This window comes from Vidua macroura, chromosome 2 (genome assembly GCF_024509145.1).
Source record: "Vidua macroura isolate BioBank_ID:100142 chromosome 2, ASM2450914v1, whole genome shotgun sequence".
Taxonomy (NCBI): Eukaryota; Metazoa; Chordata; class Aves; order Passeriformes; family Viduidae; genus Vidua; species Vidua macroura.
The window spans coordinates 15,370,364-15,395,977 of NC_071572.1; the positions used below are offsets into that span (position 1 = coordinate 15,370,364).

Here is a 25,614-nt window from a genome sequence, read left to right on the forward strand (position 1 = left end):
TAGTGGGGTAATCAGTCACCACCAAGCTTGTAGCTGGGACACAGCTTGGCATGAGAGACATGTCAGCTGCCAGACATGAACTTGAGTCTTAATTTCATGGTCTTAATTTCAATGTGGTATCAGGTACTAAAGGGGACTGACAGCTCTGCCTTATCCACCTCCATTGTTGCCTCTTTTACCATCAGAGAAAAACAGCGATGGTGTTTGACCAAAGGGCTGTTTGTGTTCTTGGCTGGTGGCAGCTGGGCTCCTGTACTGGGGAGGTGCCATGGGCCAGTGTGGTGTCAGTGGAGTCTGTCTAGGTGCAGCTGCTTCTGAGCAGAGTGGAGTGTTTGTCAGACTGCAGAGCATAAGGTGCTTTATTGCTGGGCTTTTTCTTCCATCTCCACCATCTCCTGCTTTTTTTCCTGTTGAATTGAGAGCACCAAGGGAAGGAACAGCACAATGTTTGCTCTAATACAGAGCCATAATTGTGCTGCTAAGAAACCTTTTAATGTCAGATACTGTGTGCATAAGAGACCAAGCAATGTCATGATTCTTTCACCCAGAAGAGGAGAAAGCATGACTCTACTGTTTTATGATTTTTCTTCATCAATACGAGAGTGGCTGCAAGGTCACTGCAGGTTGCTAAAAGGTGACTAAGCCTTGATTTTATGCTGTCAGCCCTACTTATGTATCTCACTGTATTTCACTTCCATTCAGTAACAGTGTGATAAATCTGGTGCTCTGAATGGAAACTTTCTTTGCCAAATATCTCTGCATGGCTTTTGGCTAGTCTCTCTACTCATGTATCTCTCTCTTCCCCCTCTCCTCTGTCCCTACTCTGTTAGTCACCACAGACATAAGTTTCAGAGTAAAAACTGTGATTTTACCTTTCTTGTTTTACCATTGGTTTGGGTTTGTATTTTGTTTTCCTTTTTGATGTTCCCTTCTGGTAAAAAAAAAGTCTGTTTTCTCCAGATGATTCTCTCTTCCAATTTTATTCACAGCTTGCATGTCTCACTGCTAATTCTGTAAAGAATAGTTCTTCTTATTGTTCACATCAAGAAAAGGACTGATGTTTTTTAGTTCACTTGTGTATACTCTTATAATTCTTGGCAAAAGGTAGCTGTATTCTGATTTTTCTAGTAGTTTCCATTTCTCCCAGATTTACCCTTTCCTCTGACTTATGTAAGTGCTCCAGCCCAGGCTGACATTTTAGTACCTTATATTTTGTGCAATATTTATTTCTTATAAAGTTTAAACATCTCAAAAATTCCTCAACATTTTAGTCTTTCCTTTTGCTATGTTTCATCCAATTTTTGCCCAAATATTTAGCACAAAATGAATGTTGCTAGTAAAGCCAGTGTATTCAGTTTTTTTATGCTTTATTTGGGAACTACTGATCTTGGAATTAGAATGGTTGCTGAATGGATGTGACAGCTGGAATCACACCCTGCCTTCCCTGGGGCAGGCTCAATGGGCAGACAGGATGCATGACATGGAGGATTCCCTATCCTCACTCTCCTGGCTGAAGGGGCTGAAGGGGCTGAAGGGACAGGGGCAATGGCAGCAAGCTCCTGCCCAGCACAGCAGGAGCATCTCCTCTGTGACTGTCCCACCTGTCCAGGTGCCCTGGTATAGTCCACTGACTGAGGCTGTCCCAAGTTACAGGTGACAGGCCTTGAGCTGTGCCAGAGGAGTTTTAGATTAGATGCTAGGAAAAGTTTTGTCACCAAAGATGTCAAGCACTGGAACAGGCTGCCCAGTGGTTGAGTCTCCATCCCTGGAGGTATTTAGAGGACATGTAGATGTGGCACTCAGGGATATGGTTTAGAGGTGGACTTGGCAGTGCTGGGACAAAAAATAAAAATGGATTCAGTAATGTTAGAGGTCATTTTCATCCTAAACTGTTTTATGATTTTACTTCACTAGAAATGAGGATAAAACCTAGATTTGTATTTTAATGAGAAAATACAAAAATCTCCCTCAAGATTTTTAATTTCTCTGTTTCATTAATCTGCCTCAATGTGAACCAGCAGTGAATTTCTCTGAGGTCTTTGATTGCAGTGTCACTGCAATGAGAACATGGGTATAGTCTCCAAATTAAGCTTTGGTAGGAGTTGATTTTTACAGTAAATGTTGATGCAGCTACCATGTAACTTGATGAATTTCAGTAGCTGGAGTATCTTTTTTGCCATGTTTTACTCCTTCAGTTTTGTAAATATTTTGTGAGGGCTTTTTTCTTAAAGGAAACCAAAATGCATTTCTAGTACTTGGGTTACGTTTTCTTCATAGGACTTTGGGGATATTGCATCATCTGATTTTTGTTTAAGCTGTTATATAAGTCTGACAGGATAACATGGAGATAAAGCAGAGATCCATTTGGTTTGTTAATCAATTTTGGGTTATTAATAAAGATTTGTCATTTTGGGTTATTAATAAAGATTTGTCAATCTTGATACTGGATTGCTTGACAGCTTTTCTATAAAATTTGCATATTGAAATTATAGCCATTTTGCTGTACTTGAACACATGAACACAAGATATGTTAAAAAAAGACAATATGGTTAAGATTGCATGGCTGATGGCAATCTGGAAGAATTGGAGTGGTTTTTGCTCAGTGTTCACAAGCAGACACATTGTTTTCATCACACTGCCTTGATTGTGCTTCATAGCTCTGCCCTTTGTCAGTACTTGTGGTGGCTTGTGCAGCTGTACCTCAGGTGTGCTTGTGTGCTGCTCTGTCTGCCAGCACCTTAGGCTGGAGTCCAGAGCTGGGGCATGGCAAGCCTGCAGTTGTGGGTAGCAGGAGGGCACCACCATGGAGATTCTTCACCAAATGTCATCAGTAGCTTTTAACTTCTGAAATCTCTTTATTTCCTTCTCAGTGACCCATAAGCCTCCTCTTGCAAGTGAGGTAAATGAGAAAATTAAAAAGAAACTGCCTAAAGAGATTTACTTACTGTATGGAAATCCACTCTGGTGATTGGCTGCATAAGCCTGTGTGAGTGACAAGTTGGAGAGGGAAAAAAAGCAAACCTGCAGCTGTTTGGGATTTATGAATGTGTGATACAAACAGCAGCTTCATGAAAACAAATGAGCTTTAAAAAGGAAAAAAATTCACGTGTTAATGAAGTGAAGAAGTAGGAGTAATATTTGTGTTCCCTGAGAGCATAAAAAAATCTAACCTAAAAAGCATATATGTGATGTCTTGTGCTGTTCAGTCAGGATTATTAGCTAGTGCTAAGCTGTGCAATCAGTTGAAGCACAAGCTTTTCATCTCTGGATGCTTGAATTATTCTTAATATTTTTCAAAATCTAAATTGGGTCATAAATGTTTAGGCAATTTCAGATTAGCGGTGTAGGGGGTGGAGGGCATTATAAAACACACCATGTGATAGAACAGTTGAGTGCCCTGATTATTAGGCTGTGCAAGTAGATAGAGCCAAGTGGGAGAGAGCCTTCACACCAGGAATGAGGGGTGCTGGCTCTGCAGCCAGAGGAGAATCCTGCACAGTGCCTGCCCATGCCATGCATGACTGGCCTCCATGGAGCCCTTGACAGCCCTGTAGGTACTCAGCAGATGTTTTGGAAACATCAGCTGGTCAAGAATCAGCCCTGGTCACTAATAAAGGTCTTATAGAGCTGGGAAATACCTCCTAAATAAGTGTGGGAGGGCCTAGAAAATGTCCTCCCTGGTGGAGGACCACCCTGCTAAAGAGAAGGGAGAATGCAGAAAAGCAAAGATTAGGCATGAGAAAAGATTATCAAAAAAAGAATGGAAGGATTGTTTTGTGTCTGCATTACATCAGAAAAAATACTGAGATAGGAGGGGGGAAAAAGCCAAATGCACCAAAACAGACATGATGTAAGAAACCAGGCTCTTTAGCTTCTGTGTTTAGTTGGCACATACTCAGGTGACCAGGAGTCATAAATAAGCTAAATGAAGATTCTAGAACAAAAAATTAACAAAAATCACCCCAAAGCATAAAAGCAATGATCTTTAATGCTAGTCTGGTTTCTCTCAGGTATCATCCAGTAGCTTACAGAAAAATACCAATAAGCACAGTCATTGTGAACAATATTTTTAAGACTTGGTATTAAGTACACCTCACTAAGTTAACCTGCATTGTTCTGTCACCCATTTAGCAGCTGAAATAAAAGATTTTAAGGAAATCAGGAAAGGTTGGCCAGCCTGATGTTGAGCCAACTTTAAAAATTGGCTGAAGTGGTTTTAAGACTAAGCAGACAATGGGTGACTTTCCTGTAATTGTGTTTTGGAAAACAGCTGAGCTGTTTCAACTTGAGCTTTCAGGAAAAAAGAATGTGGAAAATCTTAACAGGAAGTATTCTATGTAGCAAACACACAGACACAAAAAAGTGAATATGGAGCACTGAGGACTTAGGGAGCCATTTCAACCTTCTCTAAAATGTTGTGGCTTCTGTTACTGTTATTATTCATAACAAAAGCAACTGCTTTTTTTATCAGTTAGACTCACTGATGTTACATATTCACCTATTTATGTGTACATTTTTTTGCTATACATTCTGCATTGTACTGCTCATAAATGCTGCAGAAAATGAAGGTGATGCCAGATATTAATCGGGTGCATTATGCCTTATTAATTGGAGTGAGATGGAATTTATTAATTCCAGTGTGGGAAATAAGGGAGCTTTTTTATCTCCTGATGTATGATGTTTAATGAAGTTATTGTCTTTCTGCAGAATGAAGTCAGAGAGACATAGGGTCATGCATGATCAAAATGCTGACTTGTTTAATAGATCAAATGGTGAACTAGCACTTTGTTATAGACACAGACAAGGTCTTGAGCTCTTACAGCACGTTCATTGTTCTTTCCTAGCTGCTCCATGTGATAATGGAATGCAGGGTGGTTATTGAAGTTTTTGTCTAATGGATTACCCTGTTAACCTGGCACTCCAGCAAATTGTCATATTCTAGCAAACAGGCAGGACATTATGCAAGAGAGTACTTCAGCTCAAAAATCTGTTCAGTGCACCAGCACACTGTGGTTTTCATTTTATTTTACTGTTTTGTAGGATTGCATTGATGTGGGTTGGTGGGAAGGAGAACTCAATGGCAGACGAGGTGTCTTTCCAGATAACTTTGTCAAGCTACTCCCTTCAGATTTTGAAAAAGAGGTAAGCAATATATTCTTTCATTTTCACTTGAAAATTCAGAATTAAAGTAGGGCTGAAAGAAATCCTCTTTCAGATATGTGATTTTGACAAAAATTTTTCTTCTCATCTAATAGCATAAAAACATAAAGGAAAAAAAGTTCTGGGTTAGAAAGCATCCACAAAAAGAACATGTGGCACTCAAAGTCATATTACAGAGTTTCCTTGAAGGGTTTGATTTGCCCATCCAGTCACCCCACCTGCACTATGCTGCTCTGAAAGCTCTCTGTCCTATAAGTTTGAGAGAAAGAAGAACCAGAGGTCCCAGGACTGAGTCATGTGATGCAATGATATCCAGAATTCTTTAATCTTCTCCATTGTTTTTGTGGTGGAATATGAAAAGTTAGAGTATCACCTGCATGCTGATGGACAGCAGTCAAGCACTGTTCCAGAACAAAGAGGGTGAGATTTTAACTGTGAAATTTGAAAAATAATAAGCTTTTGGTATCTCTGAGGTAAATTTATCAGAGGTAAATTTCTTTACCTCTCAGAATTACTAAAAAAGAATTTATAAAACCTATGCAGAATTTTCTTCAGCTCCTATTTATTCGAAAAAGATGGCATTGTTATTTGCCAGACAATATTTAGAAATCTTTTGGTTTCCTGGAATAAAGTAATGGATTACTTCCCCCCAAAGACCATTCCATTTTTAGGAACCTTCTGAGTCATCAGTGGGATATTACAAGCTTGCAATCAGGCTTTTGATGAGTATTTCACAGTGACAGTGTAAGCCTTCTGTGATAAAACCAAAACTTACTGATGCCCAGCTTCACTCTGGCAATAAAATTAGATGCCAAAGGCAAAAATTAAATGACTTGGAAAGCTTAATAAAGCAACTATTAAACAACTCACAGAGGCTAACGTGATAATTACTGAAAAGGAAAGGAGAAGAGCAGCAAAAACTGTGGAAGATGAAAAGGCAATTCCACAACAAAGTGCATATCCTGGCTTTAGGCCTAAAAATGAAAGAACGTGATTCTAGAAGAGGCAGAAATCAAAAACCTGAAGACATAGTGAACCTATTATAGAAGAAAAAAATCCTTAGTGGTATCCATTTTGTGTGGTATAATTATTCAGTCTTTTTGAACTCAAAAATTATATATCTTTAAAGTGATTTTTAGAGTACAATTGAATATGACTTGTAAAGTAAATTAGATGTGCAGACACTTGGAAATTACAACTAGGTTTGCTCTAACTGTGGAGAATAAAATTTTATTTTATTCAAAATTTTTGAAAAGCCACAGATCTGGCCATTTGAGTAAGTAACTGGTAGGACTATAGACCATCTGTCTTTGCTTGAATCAGTGCTAAAAGGGAAGGAGATAAATACTTTACCAGTGATTTTTGTCAGGTATTTTCTGATGTGATCCAGAAACCTTGGATTCCATCCCATGGTCTGAAAGTATTTGTTGCAGTAGTTCTTCTGTCTGTTCAACAAAAGCTTGGGATCTCTTCTCATCTCCTTGTCCAGTCCACAATTTTCCAAGCCTGACTCTTTTCCACACATGCCTATTTGTTCCAGGCCTTTTCTATTCACTGCCTAGTCCCAGTCTCCACCTCTCAGGTGGTCTCCATTACAGGATTTTCCCCTGAGCTCACTACCTGAGTCCAAATCACCATCTGGATTTACTTTTTATCCCTACACCAAATTTCTTTATACAGTTTTTTTTCCTCTCCCCTTTTACTCTTTGTCCCTGCTCTGTAGTTCTGTTCTCTTCTTGTCCAACCAGTCCTGGTTTCCTTTCTGTTGGCTTAATTTCTAGTCTGTCTCCATCACCTTCTTGGTTATCTCATCCAGCCACAGACCCTTGTAAATCCTTCTCGCTCCTCCATGTTCCCCTAAGGAGTCTTTTAAGGCTCCTTCACACTACACCCTTTCTGACCTTGGTCTGTCCTTTTGAAACAATCTATTTCCCTCTTCAGCTTTCAGTTAAAGCCACTTTGTCAAATGAACCATGGGACCCTTTCTCCTTTGTGCCTCTCTAGATAAGTTCTTTGGTTCTAATCAGGAGTGACTGTAGTGAATCTGTCACTTGTCCATCTGCACTTGTTATGCTTTGGAAGACACATCTCAGGGGACATAACTTAAACCCCTTACAGGAGAGAACTAAGCCAAAAGATGTGCTAAGGGAGTGCATCTCTTGTATTCCAGCTGCTGATGTATGGTCAGTCAATGGGATCAATCTCACACCCCTCCCCAATAAAACCCCAAATGCCTGTTTTGTGCTGTTGACTCCTCAGCATCAACTCTTTCACTCTACAGCCATTATCAACAGGACTCCTAATGCCTATCACAGGACAGTCATTGTCTCTGTCTCGTTTCCATTCCAAATTTTTCTTCACTTTTCTGCATTTAAACCTTAAACCATGTTGCCCAAATTCATGTAGAAGTTTCTCTGAGAGTGTAAAGGACTCAGTGTTTGTGGACAATGGCCCACGGCAGCCAGGCTATAGAAGATCATTCTGATCTCCTAAGTTCTTGACCACAGCTTTCTCAGGTTGATGATGGGAGGTGAGCTGGTCAGGGTAAGATGGTAGGAGAAACTTGAAGGTTGCTAGATGACAACTTTGAGAATATGAGGCTTACCCTGTCTGGGCAAAAACTGTTATTTTTTTTTCTCCAGGTATGAATACATTTGTTAGATTTGAGAGAGATCCCTTGGAAGGGTATGTGGCAGGCACTCAGCCTTCACAGCAAACCTGCTCTCTTTCAACACTCAGACCAAGATCCGAGAGTTCTAGGGCAGACACTGAACTAATTATTGCAAGTGAACAAAGCAATTGATCTTTCTCAAAAGCTTTGGCAGATAGATAGAAAATAACTGCAGAGAGGGCAGGGATCAATGAGAGTTTGAGAGAAAATACTAGCCTAAATGACTGATTGAAGTTTGGCAAAGCTGTGCATATCTGGAAAAATAATTTTATTTCACATTTGTTCCACAAGACAATATACATTGCTACATAGCCAGCAATGTAGTGAAAGTGATTGTGATCAATCTGTAGCAAAGAAGTCCTTCTAAGAAAAAAAGGATGAACATATGGTGGGAAAATTGGGTTTTTTTCACTTGGAATTTCTTCACAAGAATCTTGATAGTTGGTTGAGGTTTTTTCAAAGTGAGAGATAAAGCGTGTCATTTGATCTAGTGTGGTGCTCCATTTGGTTTTGTACTCATTCCGACGCACTTGCGGCGACTGCCAGTGTGCTGTGCATGCATTCACACACATCAGCACAGAAGAAAAGCCATCAGCCCCCAGCCTGCAGGTGAAGAGAAATTGTTCTGGCACTGCCAGAACTGTTGGTGGTCATGTTTCTCAGTCTTACCATTACAGATCTATTAGGAAAATCATCACAACAGAGAAGGTGAAAGTATATAAAGGACAGATTAGTCAGGATAATTCGTTTCATTTCACCAAACATCTAAAATTCTGATCTGTCACAACTGGAACTCTAAATATATCCTAGTAAGTGAATAAAGAGTAACCTTTGCTGTATTTCCTGAGTTCTGCATTTTTGACTCATTTATGGGTCTGAAAATACCTCAAGATTTTCCACATGAATCTCAGAGTTTCTTTGTGTACATAAAATGAACTTTTTTAACCCCTCAGCAGGACATTTCAATTGCAAATATAAAAATTAAAATTATATTTTATTTGTCAATGCTATTTTCTCTCCTCAAATTAATTTTAATGAAGTTATGTCAGGAGAAATATGTGACAGATCTGTAGTCTCATGACTTGTAATTATTAATGTTAAGCGCTTTATGATTAACTCCAACCTCTGTATGAATGAGATTTACAGACCTTTTGAAGCAACCTGTTTTCTTCTGTTATTTAATTTTAGAGACCGAAGAAACCACCACCCCCATCAGCTCCTGTCATCAAACAAGGATCAGGTAAAGTGCAGTTGATTTTTTACAGCACATGTCAGTGAGCACATCTCAATCTAAATTAAGTGTATTCAAATTTATATATAATTCATCTGTATCAAAATTGACAAACAGATATCTAGACACAACTAATAAATCACAATCAAATGCAAATAGTTGGTACCTCTGAAAGACTGTGGTGGGCTTTAAATGTATTGCAGTCAACCATCTATACCATTTCAAAAGAACCTGTTTTGCCCCTTAATCATATTAAATCAGAGCAAGTGTGATACTTCAGTTTTTAAAATTTTTTTGGTTTTGTTCCCTGACTGAAGTTGATTGTGTGCATGTCCTTGCAGTACAGACGCAGCATGTGGAGCTTGATAATACCTGCAGGAGGAAACTGCATTCACTACAGATTTGATTTATTCTAGAGACACAGAGCTTTTTAGAATATCTATAACATAGTGTCATACAGTGGCCTCCTCTGAGCTGCAATCTAAGTCTTGCAGATCTGCATGAATGCTGGATCTGGCTGGCTGCTCCAGGTTATAGGCCATAGATTCTTGGTTTTCAATACTTCTATAGCCCTAAGTATGAAACTAAAAGGAGTTATCCTGAATGGTTATGTAGATAAACATGCTGAAAAAGTATTAAGGAGCTGATTCTGTTTTCCAAACAGATGAGTGCTAGCAAAACTGATTTTGTGATATGTTATACTGAATTGTGTGTAGATACTGAGAGCTGAGCATACTTGTATTTGTAATTTTAAAAGGACGTCTCCTTACTAATTTTCAAAAGTGCCTGCATGATTTATTTTTATAATGAAACTTAGAAACAGTTAAAGAATCTACGCACTTGACAGTCCTGAACTTGGAAACCAAATTCCAGTTCCATTCATGTAAAAATACAAATCACAAGGCAGGGAATGCTCTCAGAGTTGTTATTTGTATTGCAGTTGTGGTGGAAACATAACTGTGGCTGGAATTCTTTAATCCCTTAAGTCCAGTCAGTTTGTAAAAACTGCAGCACACATTAAAAACCAAAACAAATATGTCCAATCTCCAGATAGTTTTCTTGTTACTGTAATGTGTTCCAGCTTTTGGTGCTTTAAAAAGTAAATTTTCCTCTCCTACAGACTTAAGCTGTTAGTAGAAATGCAATTTACACCAATATACAATTTAATGTGAATCAATACGCTATAATTTAAGTAGTTTGAATCTGTCATGCACTTCTTTAACTACAGAATCATGACCATAAATAATTGTGTTTCTTATTGACATCCCTGGTTTGTTCTTCACTCTTTCTTGAGACTCAAGGAAACATAAATTTGATTTTAAATCAGTAAGAGTGTCCAGAGAGAGCAGTATGATTTTGCCATCTAGTGGTCGTTGTATAACAACGATGTCGTAGTGACCGCTGATGTTAAAGCCTGACGTGTTTTGTAAAAACTCTATAAAACTTTATATTTATTTCAATTTATACTTCTATAATTAGAGAATAAGACTTTTAATAGGTACCTGTTTGCACACAATGCTTTAACTATGTCACCGTAGCATTTTTCCTTCTGAAATGTGCCCATTTTCAGAAGGAAAAATGGTTGTAAAAAGGATGCAGACAACCTAATTAAGGCCTTCTAAGTCTATGTGAAAGCCAAGACTATTGCAGACTATTGTCTTTCTTTTCATACTCATTCTTTGACAACTCCTGGCTGATCAGGCACAAGAGTTTCTTCTGATACATATCTAGAGCTGAAAAATCATCCTATGTTTATTACCATCCTGCCTTCCTCTACTTTGCCAAATTATTTCTTCACTGAGATTATACTGGATTTTACCACATCTCCACATCAGGTCTTACTGTTGATAGAAGGTAACAACTTCAGTAATGCTTCTGCATATTTGACCAGTCGCAGTGTGTTGAATAAATTTAAAACTGTCTGTTGCAGCCTAAATATTTAAATGTCAGCATTTTCTGATGCAGAGCATAAAATCAAAGCAGAGAATTAGAACTTGTCTTTGTAGTACAAGTGGTATATGTGTAAAGAGGTGTCTATATTATAGTAGAGATAGAAATTTATAATCTCCACAGCAGTAATCAGCCAGGGCCATCTGTGCTGCACTTTGCAAAGCAAGGTGAAAACTGGAGAGCCAAATTTAGGAGCACAAGTTCCTTAATGAACTAGTCATTGAAAAGCATTGGCATTTCATTGGGTAGCTGGGGTAAGCAACACAGCTGTGTTGAGTTCTTCTGGGAGTTGATAGAGAGCTTCCCAAAGCATCCTTGAAGGTGACTGTTACCTGGGAGCTAAGGCAGGATCATGGTGCCTGCCTGGATGATGATTAATCTGGGGGTCAGAATCCAAGTAGGAAGAACAACTGAGTCTGGCAGCTCCTCTGTGGTTTTAGGCTTATTGTTCTAGACTTGGCCTGAGAATGTCCCTCTGTGTGTTAAGGATGACTGTTAATCATACTGTAATTAGATACAGACTTATGTGTCTTTCTTTTTGAACACACCAGTGTGTGCAAGATTATCGATACATTGACTTGTGCTTTGCATAACTTGTGTTTTGAAAGGCTTTAATTGTTTAGGAGCAACAGCTTCTCTTCTCTGGAGTGAAGTCTTTTTCATAGAATTATTTCCATTGGAAAAGACCCTTAAGATTATCAAATCCAACCATAAAAGAGAATTTAGTATTATTTATTGACATGCTATGTGGTACTATTGCCTGTCCAACAGCACCCTTGGGTAAAGAAACAATGGCTGGTGATCACCACTGATGACTACTGATTTCTAGGAACCAGCTGCAGAAAGGAGTTGCAACAGCACATTCAGAAAATGTAAATGCACTTGAGAACTGCATATAATAGAATAGATTGAAACAAAAAATTGCCTTGTGCTCCTTGCCCTGCCTTCTCTGCTTTTCTTGGATTTCATCTACTGTAATTTTTATTGAAATGCTAATAGTGTTACCTAAAGCGGTTTTCAACACTACTAAGTTGAAATGGCATTAGCACCTAGTGGTTAGCCAATGCAGCAAAGCCAATGTCCAATAAAGTGTTTGTTATAACATGGGGATTAGAAGATTTTATCTTGTATGTGCCAGGAAATTTTTGCAAAATCTTCCCGTTGTTGGTGCCACAAGTTCTCATATTTCTTGGAGCTACAGAAGTCTGTATGTCAGGGCCTCTAGTACAGAGGCAAAGGAAGCCTGGGCTTACACCTCCTGGCCAAAAGCTGTCAACTAAAATAGTCATGCAGAATGCTGCTAGCACTGCTCTTCTCCTCCTTCTAATCTGTGGAAGTGAACAGCTACTAGTAGTGGAGAAAAAGGGGATGGATATGTTAATTTAATGTCAAATAACCTCTGTATATTCAGCTCCATCACGCATTCTCTTGACATTGCTCAATTAATTGATTTATTCCTAATGTTTCTGCACACTGTTGAGCTGCTCTTCATTTATGTCTGTAATGATAAAGGATTTGTCCACATTTTTAAATCTGCAGTTATTGAATTTTTTTCCCATAGAATAGTCAGAGTGTCTATTCTTTGGGATTGCACACTTTGGAAACTGTGAATTTGATTATAAAGACATAAATATCCAATTGCTTTTTTGTCATTATGGTACAGGTGAATATTTTATATAAATTTATATTCAGTTTTAGCAAGATGTTTCCAAACTGGGGAATATAAAAAGCCTAATAAATTGCAGAATTAAATCTTACATCACTCTTTTGTTGGCTTGGTCAGAATTCCAAGTTTTTCTGTCTTTGACAGGGACCACAGATCGAAAGCATGAAATCAAGAAGATACCACCTGAAAGGCCAGAATGTCTTCCTAATCGAACAGAAGAAAAAGGTATGAAATGTGCTTTCCTGCCCGTTCTCTGCAGAGAGATGAGGGAAATAGAACCAATGCACATCCTCATTTCCCACTCTCTGTTTCCATTATGTGTATTGTTTGGATGTTTGTTTTCCACTCTGATAGACTGTGATGATTGGCATTTTGGAAAGGCTTTCATTGCTGCTTATGGACTGAATTCAGGGTGTTCAATTGTACCCATCTAGAGGTGTTGAGTACATGCAGCCACAACTGAGGTCCAGGGGAGATTTGCTCTCAATACATGAAATGCTGTATAAAGCCCAGTGCTCTGTAAAACCCAGGCGCTCGATCAAGTAAAATACCCCAGATTACTGTGTACTTTTTTCTTAACATCTGTCTTTGATTCTCTAGTTGAAAGCTGGGTTGGTGGCTTTCCTGCATCACAAAGGGATTTTGTGGAGATACAGTCATTAATGCTTATGAATCACGCCATTATCATAGCCACAAAAGTCACAGGCAAGGCAGCGAAGAAATGAAAAAATCCTTCAAAGCCATGTTTGAACATTGCGAGAAATGGGACACAGTACCACACAGAGCAGGGACAAGCAAATTAAACCTTTAATGGTTTCATTGTGTTCATTGTGAATGGTGAATAGTCTCAGGAAAATAGTTACATGTGTTCTTTAATTGAAGATGGTGCCAAGTTTCATGTGTTAAGTGGACTATTAGATAGTACGAACAAGTTTGTTATGGGATTTCTTTAAGTATTTGAACTTGCAGCCTTTTAAAAGGCACGTATATGCACATGACTAAATGCATAATATGCAGTTATAGTTTAGTGACAGAACCTTCAGACTTTGTACCAAGATCCGTTTCTGGATATACATCTTAGTGATCTGACAAGTGTTTTAGCTGTTTCTTCCACACAGGTTTACTTTTGGTTATGTGTGCTGCTTCTCATGGTTATCTTAGTAATAAAACCCTTTGCTTTCCATTTTTGGCTAAGACAGCAGAGGAAATTTAAATATGTTACTCTCCTGAGCTATAAATATCTGTAACTTTTCTAAACATTGAAAAGAGGCTGTAGGAGTAGTGCCTACATTTCAGGAGTACCAGGGATTGGCAGGAATGGCTCATGTGATGTGGCAGCAAGGGTGGCACAGGAACGTCCTCTGAGCTGTGTGTTGGCACACTGCCCAGCCTGTCCCTCATACAATTTAGATTCTTGGACACTGACGCAGTATAAATTGTCATAGGATTAAGTGTGTAAAAATTACACAGTATGCTGGAAAAGCTTCAGTGTTACTGAGGACCCGATGACTGCATCTGCTCAAAGCATACTGCCTGTGAACAATAGCCGCTAGCTGGACTATTCCAAACCTAATGTGCATTGTGCTTCTGGGGATTTATTCCATGATCCTCTCATTAATGGGTTCTCATTAAGAACCCATTAGGCAATATCCTGTAACATTCTCAATATCTCTTAGATGTATACAGAGGTGTAACATTCACAGCACATCATAGGCAGCATTGTCAAGGGAAGTGGGGTATTGAAATAGTAGGATACAGAGAGCAGAACTTTAGTTCCTTGGAGAGTTTTGTCCTTTCTTTAAGAAAAATCAGGTCTTCTTGAGTGTGGCAAACATGCTTACATGTTTGCTTTGTATTAGGAATTTAGAGCATATTATTTAGAGGAGTTATTCATGTGTATTGTACTTTACACATGCACAGGCGTTGCATGTTTGACATTGGATATTAGCATGGTGGCACTCCCTAACTATGCATAATCTGTTCTGCAAATGATCTAGGTTTTCATCAGCAAGCTGAAAAATTCAGCGTACAAGTCTGTGCTTAAAACCTAAATAACAGGTCTGATTTTTCTGAGGGGTTTGCATCCTGCTAGACATTGTTAAATTTTTGTGCTTGTATTTTATTTTCACTTAACTGTAGTTCACTTGAAACATGCTTTTTTGCCTCCCAAAAATAGTATTTCTCTGTTTGTCCAAGAGATGTTACGAATATCCAGTGTAATTATTTTTGTGACCTTCTAAATTAATATTATTTCATATTAAAATTGAATATAAGTTTTGCTCATGGGAAGTTGTACCATATGGTATGTAATTTCTTGCCATTCTTGAACTTTACAGTCAAAAACCAGTAAGTTACTAAAATAAAAAATAGTATTCCCATCAAGATGCTGCACACATGTTTTGGTTGAGGAGATCCAGGCAGAACAACCAGGCAAGTTGAACAACTGATTCGTGACAAATATATCAAATAAAGAATGATTTAGAACAGAAATGGAAAGGTTTTTCTTTGTATACAGTCTATCTACAGTTGAAGATTTCTTCTTTGAATGTAGACTTGTGAGTGCAAATGAATTCCACTTAATAAGATCCCTGTTCTTTTTTCTGGAAATGATTGATTTAAAGAAAGATCAGAGAGAGAGCAAAAACAGTTAGACTTGCAGAAGCCTTCAGTTCCTGCTATACCTCCCAAGAAACCTCGGCCACCCAAAGCCAACGCTGTGAACAGACCTGGCACCTTGCCCCCGAGACGACCGGAAAGACCAGTTGTGCCTGTGACTCATGCAAGGTATTGCTTTTCTTCTGTCCAGTGCTTTTGGGATTAGTGGGGAAAACACACATTTAAAAAATTTAGGTTTTGCAGTTTATGTCCCAATTTATTTCACAGTAAGTGTATTTGAAGAACAACAAGAAAGAAGAAAATCGTTATAGTCATCTGGCTGGACCATAACTATCTTCTCAATAATAGCAGTCTTAGACTGTTCATGACTAGTTCATTGCTACTGATGAAATTCTACTGTTACTGCAACTGTGCAGAATGTGTTGGAAATACTTGCATCAGAATGTTACTCTGATCTTGACTTTCTTAGTTTACCTAAAATTATTGCAGCTTAGCTCGGGCACTAAGTCAGTGCAAAAGCTTGGATCGTGCTGAGGAATAGCATTAGGCAATGCACATTTCAAATACTGTCAGCCTGGTTTCAGTCTGCTTTCTTTGATCATTTTAGATCAAACTTCAGCAAAATACACATCTTCAGAGTTCTTCTAGCTGGTGCCACTGAAGAATAATGCTGTCAAGTAGTTATTCTCTAATGTTGGTTGTTGTCACTCTGCAGTTACATGATGCTTTTTATCAGAGGAGGTTACAGTCTTTGAGGAGCACTGAGAAATTGGACTTGCCAACATAAGTCTGTTTATTCACTGCTAGAGGAAAGGTTGCAGAAATTAAAGGTCTCACAGTAGTCCTAATCAAGTCTAGGTGGCTATCTTTTAGTCATCAGCAACTGGGTTATGCACTGTAGATTTTATTTATGCATAGTGAATAGAGTTAGATGAAAACCAGAATAAAACAATTGCCTAAAATGGGCAAGCTGTGCATCTTGCAGGAAAACTAGAATATAGGCATGAAAATATTTTTACTATTGTACTGTTAGGAAAATTAGCTGCCATTGAACAACTGGAGTTCAAGTATAGTAATGGTGAATTAAATACCAGAATAGAGTACAGGTTAGAGTAGAGCGAAATGCTAGACATTGATTCCATTCATTCCTCCATATATGGTTAAATTAAAAAATGCTCCTAGTGAGAAATCTGGGGCAAATAAAGAGAAAAAAAGGCACCTGCCTTGGGCTTCCAGTTTCATCTTACTGACATGCTTTAGGCACACCTAAACAGAAACCTTTTTATGTTCTTAATAGTCCAAACTTTGCTATGTCTAGCACAGAAAAAAATGGAAAATATTTTTAATTACTTGGATAACTAAGAAATATGAAACTTCAAGTGGAAGCTGTTACTTCAATAAAGGTGTTTTGCTTTTAAATCCATTCAGTTTAATAAGATGGTAATTATTTTAAGACCTACTGGTATCCATTTCCAAAATCTGAAAAAGCAATTAGAGTAAAAATTCAATCAGCAGAACTTTTGCTGACCTGTTGTGGTTTAACCCTGGTGGGCAGCTGAGCCTCGTGCAGGCACTCGCTCACTCTCCCACAGTGGGATGGGGGTGAGAATCAGAAGGGCAAAAGTAAAAACCTTGTGTGTAGAGACAAAGACAGTTAAACAGGAAAAGAAAATGATGCATGTGCAAGCAAAGCAAAGAATGTTGCTGCTTCCCATGGGCAGGCAGGTGTTCTGCTATCCCTTAGAAAGTTGGGCTTCATCACCTGCAGTGGTGACTTGGGAAGACAAATGCCATAACTCCAGACATCCCCCTTCTTCCATCCCCTTTCTTCCCTCACCTCTACGTGCTGAGTATGGCACCATGTGGTGTGGGACATCCCTCAGTCCATTGGGGTCAGCTGTGTCCCCACCCAACTCTTTGTCCACCCCCACCCTCCTCCCTGGTGGGATGACAGGAGAAGCAGAAAAGGCCTGGACTCTGTGCAAGCACAGCTCAGTAACAATGAAAACACCCCTCTGTTATCTATGCTGTTTTCAGTGCAAAGCCAAAACACAGCACCATGCAAGCTGCTATAAAGAAAATTGAGTCTCTCCCAGCCAAAACCAGTACATGATCATTAGGGGAAAATTGCTGTAGTTACAAAGTGAGTCCTGTGAGATTTCCATGGCAGCTGCTAAGCCAAAGAGGGTTTTCTTCTGTCCTGAGTAAGTGGCTTGCATCTTATGCATCTCACTGACTTTTTGTAGTGATGGTTGTTTTTCCATTTAAATATAATCCTCCTTCACTGAAGGCAGAGTAGGGCTTCAAGGGCAATAGGACAGATAAAAACCATGTGGGACAGTGAATAGCTGTCAGTTTTGTTCCAAAGGCTTCACAGCTTACTTAGACATACCATGAATATACAATTTATAGATAAGTCAATTCTCTGGAGTAGGCAAGCCATAAACAGCTATAGTAGGTGCATCTTTACAATCAGTTTAAACTAATCCATGTCCATGCCACTGCTAACAGGATTCCTTGTCCTGGCACCCCATTCCCACAGCCTCCCTTACGTTTAGCAGCCGCATTTGTGCAGCTGCGCAGCCATATGGGTCAGGGAGTTGCTCCAGATGGCAATTAATCAGTTTGCAGTGGGACTTCTATTAGTGTGGGGTTTCTCTCAGGCTGATCATCTGTCTGGTCAAGCTGACAGCCTGTCTGTATGGGCACAAGCAGAGAGGACACTGTGAATGAGAAGGGAGGATCCACTCCTTTCACAACAGTATGGGTGCAGAGTGGCATAATAAGCCTGTTGATTCTTTGACAACAGGATTGGGGTTTTCTTGTGGGGCTGTTGCCATATATCTTGGTATCTTTTGTAAGCAAATGGTAAATGTTGTGACTTTCAGCCCTAAATCATGCCATTCTAAGAATCTCTCCAAAGCCATACTCACACATTTCCTAGAGTGCTTCCAACTCACATTGTGCTCTCAGATTGCTGGGAAATGTATGTGTGCAAAACAGAGTATGCAGTCAGATGCTCATTGCTCAGATGCCAAGAAACTATGTTGCTTCTTATAGGTTTAGAAATATATTAGCAATATAAGAAAAAGTTAAGGCCTAAAAAATAAGAAAACTAATTGTTCTGGTAGATGACTTGGAAATGCTCTTATTTATCATCTTGCCAATTATTACATTTTTCTACACATGTGTTAAATTTCTTCTGTGTCCTTCCTGGTACAGACTGCCTGCCATATTGAGAGCTGTGGAGGACTAGTTTGCTGTTAATCTGATTCTCTATTTTTTTGTTCACTGGTCACCCTATCACAGGGTTTAATGGGATATACATTCACTTAATCTATTACCTTCTCTAGGATTTTAATAAAAATTTTCAACTCTTTATCACAGCCTTCCTTGAAGTCTGAAGTAGGGTTTCCAGCCACTTTGTGTTTTGCTCATAAGCTGCTGCCATGAGCTGAGGTTCAGGCCATCTGTCATCAGCTTATGGTATCAAAACCAGTGACTAATGAAAAAATCAACAAGATTTGTGAGCTCACTACGTATTTTACTGTCAACAGCTAATTATTGTTAATTATTGCACTGTATAGTACACATTTACCTGGGTTTTTTCAGGGCAGATCTATATCTTTATCCCTAAGTTGGGTACCTTACATACATCATAATTTTTATAGTGTTACACTGGGAATAGTCATTGTGGAAAAACTATTGTATTTGTCAAGTGACCTGATAATGATGGCAAGTACTATATATTGCATTAACTGAACAGTTATTGTCACAGTAAATATCAGAGATTTGAGTGACCTGTGCAATACTGAGTTACCCGCCTACAACTGTTGTTTTTTTTTAATATTGTTTCAGTAGATAGATTATTTTAGTAAACTCAAGTACTTGTGGGATAGAATGTTCTCCAAAGCAGGGATAATTTTGTTGCTTTTGTTTGATCTTCTGTTTGATTTTAAAATAGCCCCTCTGTATAAAGTATCGTAACTCCTGACACTTTACTATTCAAAAGGCATTTCTGACAAATTAGGTGATCTTGGTTCTTTGGACTATGGAAATAGTATTCATACTCTAGTCTCATAAGAAAATTGCAAAAACATGGTGGAGGAGTTGCATTTATGAGTAAATACTTGGAACTGCTGAAACACACAGTGCTAGCTTGAGGTTCTCTCGCTTTCTGCAGCATTCCAGATAGTTTGTGCAAGCCAATTAATTAGAAAAAACTACAAAGAAGATGTTGAAGCATGTCCCCTTGCCCTTAGGTTTCCTTCTTGTTGAGATGCTGTGAACATCTGAAGAATTATTCCGGACACTACAGTGTCTAAAAGAGGCTTTTTGGACAGGTGTTAAGGAGAAATGGGATAAGGTTAATCTGTACAGCATGTCGACTTGCTAGAGATTGCTCTTGCTGACATTGCTATTACTGTGGTGCTGCAAAGGAAGAATACTTTGCTCTCTCATTATTAATTGCAAGTTAGCTATCAATTTACTGTAACCCACACAAAAACTCCCAATAAAACATCTCCTCTTCTTGATCCAAATGCAGGAGTGATAGTCCAAAAGTGGAGTTAGTGGGCAGTACAGTATCCGGCACTCTAGAGAAAGACTCCTCTGAAAGAAGCAATGACATCGGTAAGTTATAGTGCTTTCTACAGTTTGCCTAAGAAATTTATGGTGCAAGTTTCTGCTTTTTAGTGACTTTTGTATAATTCAAGAGGCAGATTGAGGATTTGGCAATGAATGTGAGTGCTTTTATATGAAATTTTAAAAGATTGCAGGATTAAAGGATCATTTCTACTTTACTTAAAATAGTTTTGTTGGGGTTTTCTATTTAAAAAAAAATAAAACAAATATGGAATAGTGAGCTATTTTGAATAGGAAGGCTCTTGTTCTTTTTGTTTAAAACTCTGAAACAAGTGAGAAGGCCAACAATAATAAGGCATACTTGTTTAACTGATGTAACAGTGCTGCCACAGTTTTAATACTGCAAAAGATTGTGGGTTTGGTGCCGTTAGTAATCTTTACACTTTCCAATACAAAGGAAAAGAAACCCAGTTCAGGTCAATTTGACTAAATTTTACTGCATACACTGATTAAAAGCAGTCTAAATTTCTATTGTAAACAACTTGTGTTCCTGACCCATGAACCATTTAATCAGGAAGTCACCTGGAAAGGAGCAACAACAGGTTATTTTTTGGTCTTCTCTCACCCTCCTTCCTCCTCAAGCTGGCAAAGCAGGAGTGATGGTGTTTGCTGGGTGGGTGCTGCCGAGCGTGGCCCGTGGTGAGCAGGGTGCAGTGAGCGCTGGCCCGGGGCAGCGGGGAAGCCCCAGAGCCATCTTCTGCCCCTGCTCAGAAAGCCCAGCAGCTGCTGCCGTCGCTCTCGGCTCGCAGCTGTGCCCGCACAGACCCGTGTTTGTCTCCAGCAGAGCCCGGGGTCCTGCCTGTGTAAGCATTGCTACCTTTCAGTGGGGCATGAAATGTCATTTTGATGTGGTGGTGTCTACCCAGACTGCTTTATTAGTAAAGCATTTCTGTACAATAGCATCCTTTCAACAGCCAAACATGCCTTTTCCTCAGATTTGGAAGCAGAACTTCAGGTTATAAAGAAATTTTAATTGCAATATAATGACAGAACACTAAATGCATTTCACATAGGTCTGTGAGCTTTCCAGCATACATATATCTGCTTTTTGTAAAGCTTCTGCTGTTGCTATGGTTCTTCTGGAGTAGCAGGTAGTATGTTTTCCCCAGATTTTCATTTGGCTTAAACATGGAAAGCTAGAAGCTTGTGATAAATTGCATGAACCTTTTTATTGTAGAGATTATTAGAAAGGAATGGTATGGAAATGCAGACAAATTCTACCATTTAATGTTTCTTAACTATGTTTACAAATTTGCTTCAAAGCACATAAGCCTCTGCTTACTTGAAAGTTATGAGTGCAGGTAGCATACCCTGTGTGTGATGGAAGTAAACTTTTTTATCCCTTGTTCTAGTTTCTTTGGAATCACTATCAGGATAAAAGCTTAGAGTGTTTTGTATTTTTAAGTTTCGTGGGTTATGGTTTTATTTTGTTTTGTTCTTAACATGTCAGGCAGGAAATCTGATTTATAGAAATTCTTGTTCATTTCCAGAACATGGAGGGGGAGAGGAGAGTAGCAGAGGGAGGAATTTGGGTTGTTTTGGGGTTTTTTTTTAGATGCAGAATAGGAGCCAACAAGAATCCATAAACCAAATCATAGCATGTTGCAAAGGGTTTAGCTGATGTCCTCCTGTTACCACTTACACGGAGAACCTATTGAGCTCAAGAAAAAATAGTGTGAATACTTAAATAAGTATAACTTGATAGGGTCAAACCAGAATGGCATTTACAAGGGCAAATCATGTCATTCTAGCCTGTTAGACAACTTGTTAAAAGAAAAAAATAAATAAATTATGGGTTTGAATTGAAAGGGGAACCAGAGATCAGAACTGTTATAAATTTTCAGGCAGCTATTGACAGCTTGTGTAAAATATTGTCGAATAAATAAAAGGCATTTTAAGAGAGGGCAGAGCAATAAATCAAGGCTTAATAAGGAAACCAATTCAGAGTGGATTAATGTCTTTTCCTATGAGGAGTTTAGAGCAGTTTATGGTGCAATGTAATTATAGAGATTTATGGTAAGCATGTGATTTTGTTTATTTACAAAGAGAACAACGGGCTGGAGAAGTCTTGTGGCTACATGAGTTATTAGAAAAGATGATGGATGTGTGAGTGGAGTTGTCCAGTGTATTCCAAAACACTGGTGGATCTGGCTGTATAGGTCCAGATAATATTTTAACAATGATATATCTTACTGGTTTTGCCCCTATATCATGTGCTCTGTAGGAAGCACAATCTCAGCTTCTCTGAGGCTCATCCATTCTATCAAAATGGATTTGATTAAATCTACCATTTGATGTCTTTTCAGAAATCCAAATTTACACAGGTTAGAGTGGACCTATATGACAGACAAGGTGTGACTTAGCAGTAGCCTTTGAAGAAAATTGTAGTTAAATGGCCTTTGTAGCAGCTGGGATGCATGACCATTCTGGTTACTGGGCTCCTCTTTATTGTTCCATCAGTCCAATACCATTCCCAGTCACTCAGAGCTCTCAGGGAGAACAGGGGGAAAAGCAACAATCACTTGCAAGTTGCCTCACCCTCTCTTATGCTAAGTACTGATGGTAAATTGGGCACTGAAAATGAATACCACAGCACCTCCTGGCTACTTTGCACTAGAGATATTAAGCTGAGTAGTGGCTGTCACTTTCTTAGTCCTATAGCCAGTCTAAAGCTCTTGTTCCTTCCATACAGAGCAGAGAGAGGCACAAAAAACAATGGAGAGACAGGTTTGGTTATTAAAGCAAACCAAACTAATACTGGATGGAGAGCAGTTGTTTACTCTGTGAAGCCTTTTTAAGGATTTCTAAGTTGGCTCCTTTGTTTTACTGTGATGAGATGAACACCTCTGTGATAGGGGAGGAGAAGATACAGGGCTCTTCCATATGCCTTCTCTCAAAAAACAAACAAGTGATCAGCAACAATGAAATCAGTAAATCAGCCATCAACAACTGAGCGGCAATATGGTGAGCTGAACTGGGAATCCAGATTCAAAACTTGCATTTTGTTTAGGTCCCTGGAATGGCTTTTTCCTGTTTATTTTCTGAGTGACATTCTAGCAGTGGATCAGTGTTGTCTAACCAGAAAAACCCACACCATTAAAAACATTCTCTCCCCACTTTACCAATTGGGAAAATCACAAATGCTTGAGCAAGTGTAATTGATGTGTGATGTGTGTGTAATAAAATGCTTGAGTGATGTGTAATACTGTTAATAATGTTCTGTGAGTTGCATATATAAAAATGTTATTTTTATGTAGATATTAACTCATGACATGGTTTCCTTAACATGTACAGCAGAGCTGTGACTTCACATGTAAATTTCTTGATGATAATTCAGTACTGATTACAATTTTCCAAACTGCACTGACAAGAAAAAATTCTGCTTAGCAACATCACTGCTGATTATAGATATAATGGCAGCTCTTATTCCTGTTGTCCATGCATTTACTTTTTTCACACTCTTTACAAAAGCCATTGGAAACTAACCTTCAGAATATATTATTTAAGAGGAACCATTCCCCATTCCTCCTCACTTTTTCTTTTGTTTTCTTTTTCCCTGTTTTCAGTGATGTCTTTACTTTCCTTTCCACACATCTTGCATTCAACTTTTCCTATTTACATCTCTTTGCCATGGCTAATTCTTCTTCATTTCATGAGGGTAAGGCTTTTTTTTCTCCATTTCTTTTCTATCCTGTCTTTGGTTTAATTTACAATGCATATACAAACAAATACAAAAACAAGCATTTCACGGAATGCCAAAATTTACAAGGATATTACAGATTTTTTTTTTTTAATTAAAAGTTGAAATTGAGCATGCTGTGGCAGAAAATCTTGCATCATAGTACTGAAATGAGAAATCATTATCATTTAATGTATCATAAGAAATTTTAGTGACTAAGGTGACGTGCAGTTTACATATGGTGTTTGTCAATGCTCTGGATTCATTAACTTGTTCTTGCAGACAGATTTTGTCATCACAAAGTGTAATGCATGTGTTTCATTGTGCAAAAAACATTTAGAAACATACTAGTATGGTTTTCTAGTCTGAAAGAGGAAAAAAATCACAACAACCATACAGTAAAAATTTGAAGAGTGTTCAGGGGCACTCAATGGAAAATGTGTGGTCATATACCCAAAGCTGTGGTTAAATCTCAATGGTTACTTACATCTGTTGGTACATTTCTACCAACAACTGGTCTGGATTGGCAGTGGCTTTTTGAGCTTGTAAAATGCTTCTAAAGCAGCATAAGCCACATTGACAATAAACCCTATTCTACAAACTGTTGTTCCTACATAGAACTACATTGATTTCAACAGCTTCAATTCATGCCTTATGGCATAACTTGACCTTTCTTTTGGTGATGTGTTTCTTTTTAATTTCATAAAGAATTTTGTATATGAGGGCCACTGTGAAGACAGAAACATCTAACAGATAGAATAGCTTAGTAGATGTAATGGGTTGAGCACTGACAAAATGCCATTACACCTACCAAGACACTAGATCTAAAACTAATGCTTTCCAAAAAATGATATTGAGTTATTTCTTCAAGTCAGGATCAATCCTACATCTTTTAACTATACAGACACACACACACACACACACACAAAAACACACACACTCTTTGGAATCCTGGAATCCTCAAACAAGTCTTGTCTATCCAAAGCAGGGTTGCTTTGGCATCAACTAATACTTAAATCCATATAGATTTAAGCTAAGTGATTTAAGGAGTAAGCCACAAAGAATTTAAAATAACGTATCTACTGTGGAAGTGATCAGTTAATCCCCAAAAGAAGCAGTTTCTGTGCTTTGCAGAAAGACTGAGTTGCACAGAGCCAAGTGGACACATCTTTCCAATATTTTTCCTGGCTCTTTATACATTTTGCTTAGTTTTTATGAAAGTAGTTAATAATCTTCACCAGTGCTAACATAAGGCACATATGCCTTCATTGATTCCTACTGAAACATCTAATGATGGTATGAAATATTGTAAGAGCTTCCCTGGAAGCTCATCAGTGCAAGTCCATTTCTTAGCATTTCCTCAGACTTTAATCTGCAGAATATTTGCTGGTGGATCATGGAGTACTGGCCAAAGCCATGTGATTACCCATTATTTTTTTTCTCTCCCTCCCTGCAAGACTGATGCTAACTTGCCTGAAAGGATAGATAAAAATACCCTCTTGAAAATATCTAATAGACAAAAAAATCTTCAGTATATCAAGTTTCCTTGAATTGTATTTGCAGTTGTTCTAGAGCTGTATTTGTCAGGAGAAGTGATCGCTGGGCCTCTGACTGCAAGAAAAAGTGATTTAATAAGATTTGGCCCACACTAGGGAAAAAGATGGAGAATATTTCTGGGGAAAGGTTGTAGAATGGAGCAGGTTTGTCTTTAAATCACAGGCTATTTTACTGCGAGATATAATTATTTTGCCTGAAAACACTAAATGAATGTTGGAAAATCAGAAAATACTGTTTTTTAAATATAAAGGTTGGAGGACAAAATGTGAGTCGTATAATGAAGATCAAAATCTGTCTAAACCTCTTTCTATGCTGCTATTCATGCTCATTTTAATAGGGCAAAGCAAAGGAACAGAATTGCCTGACTGGTTTAAGTTGCAATATTTATGTCAGTGAGTCAAAATCACCCATAAACATAGTTCTGGACTGTAAATATTGTA

At 38.4% G+C, this 25,614-nt stretch overlaps 1 protein-coding gene across 4 annotated transcripts in view; it reads left to right on the forward strand.

Annotated features, from left to right (window-relative positions):
- SH3KBP1 (SH3 domain containing kinase binding protein 1) overlaps window positions 1–25,614 on the forward strand; it is a 212,823-nt gene that overhangs the window by 173,170 nt on the left and 14,039 nt on the right. For all 4 annotated transcript variants that reach the window (XM_053971068.1, XM_053971069.1, XM_053971070.1 and 1 more), the window contains 5 exons: window positions 5,041–5,142; window positions 9,020–9,071; window positions 12,823–12,903; window positions 15,300–15,462; window positions 19,841–19,926. In XM_053971068.1, the coding sequence (XP_053827043.1) occupies window positions 5,041–5,142; window positions 9,020–9,071; window positions 12,823–12,903; window positions 15,300–15,462; window positions 19,841–19,926 (484 nt within the window). The remainder of the gene's footprint in view (window positions 1–5,040; window positions 5,143–9,019; window positions 9,072–12,822; window positions 12,904–15,299; window positions 15,463–19,840; window positions 19,927–25,614) is intronic.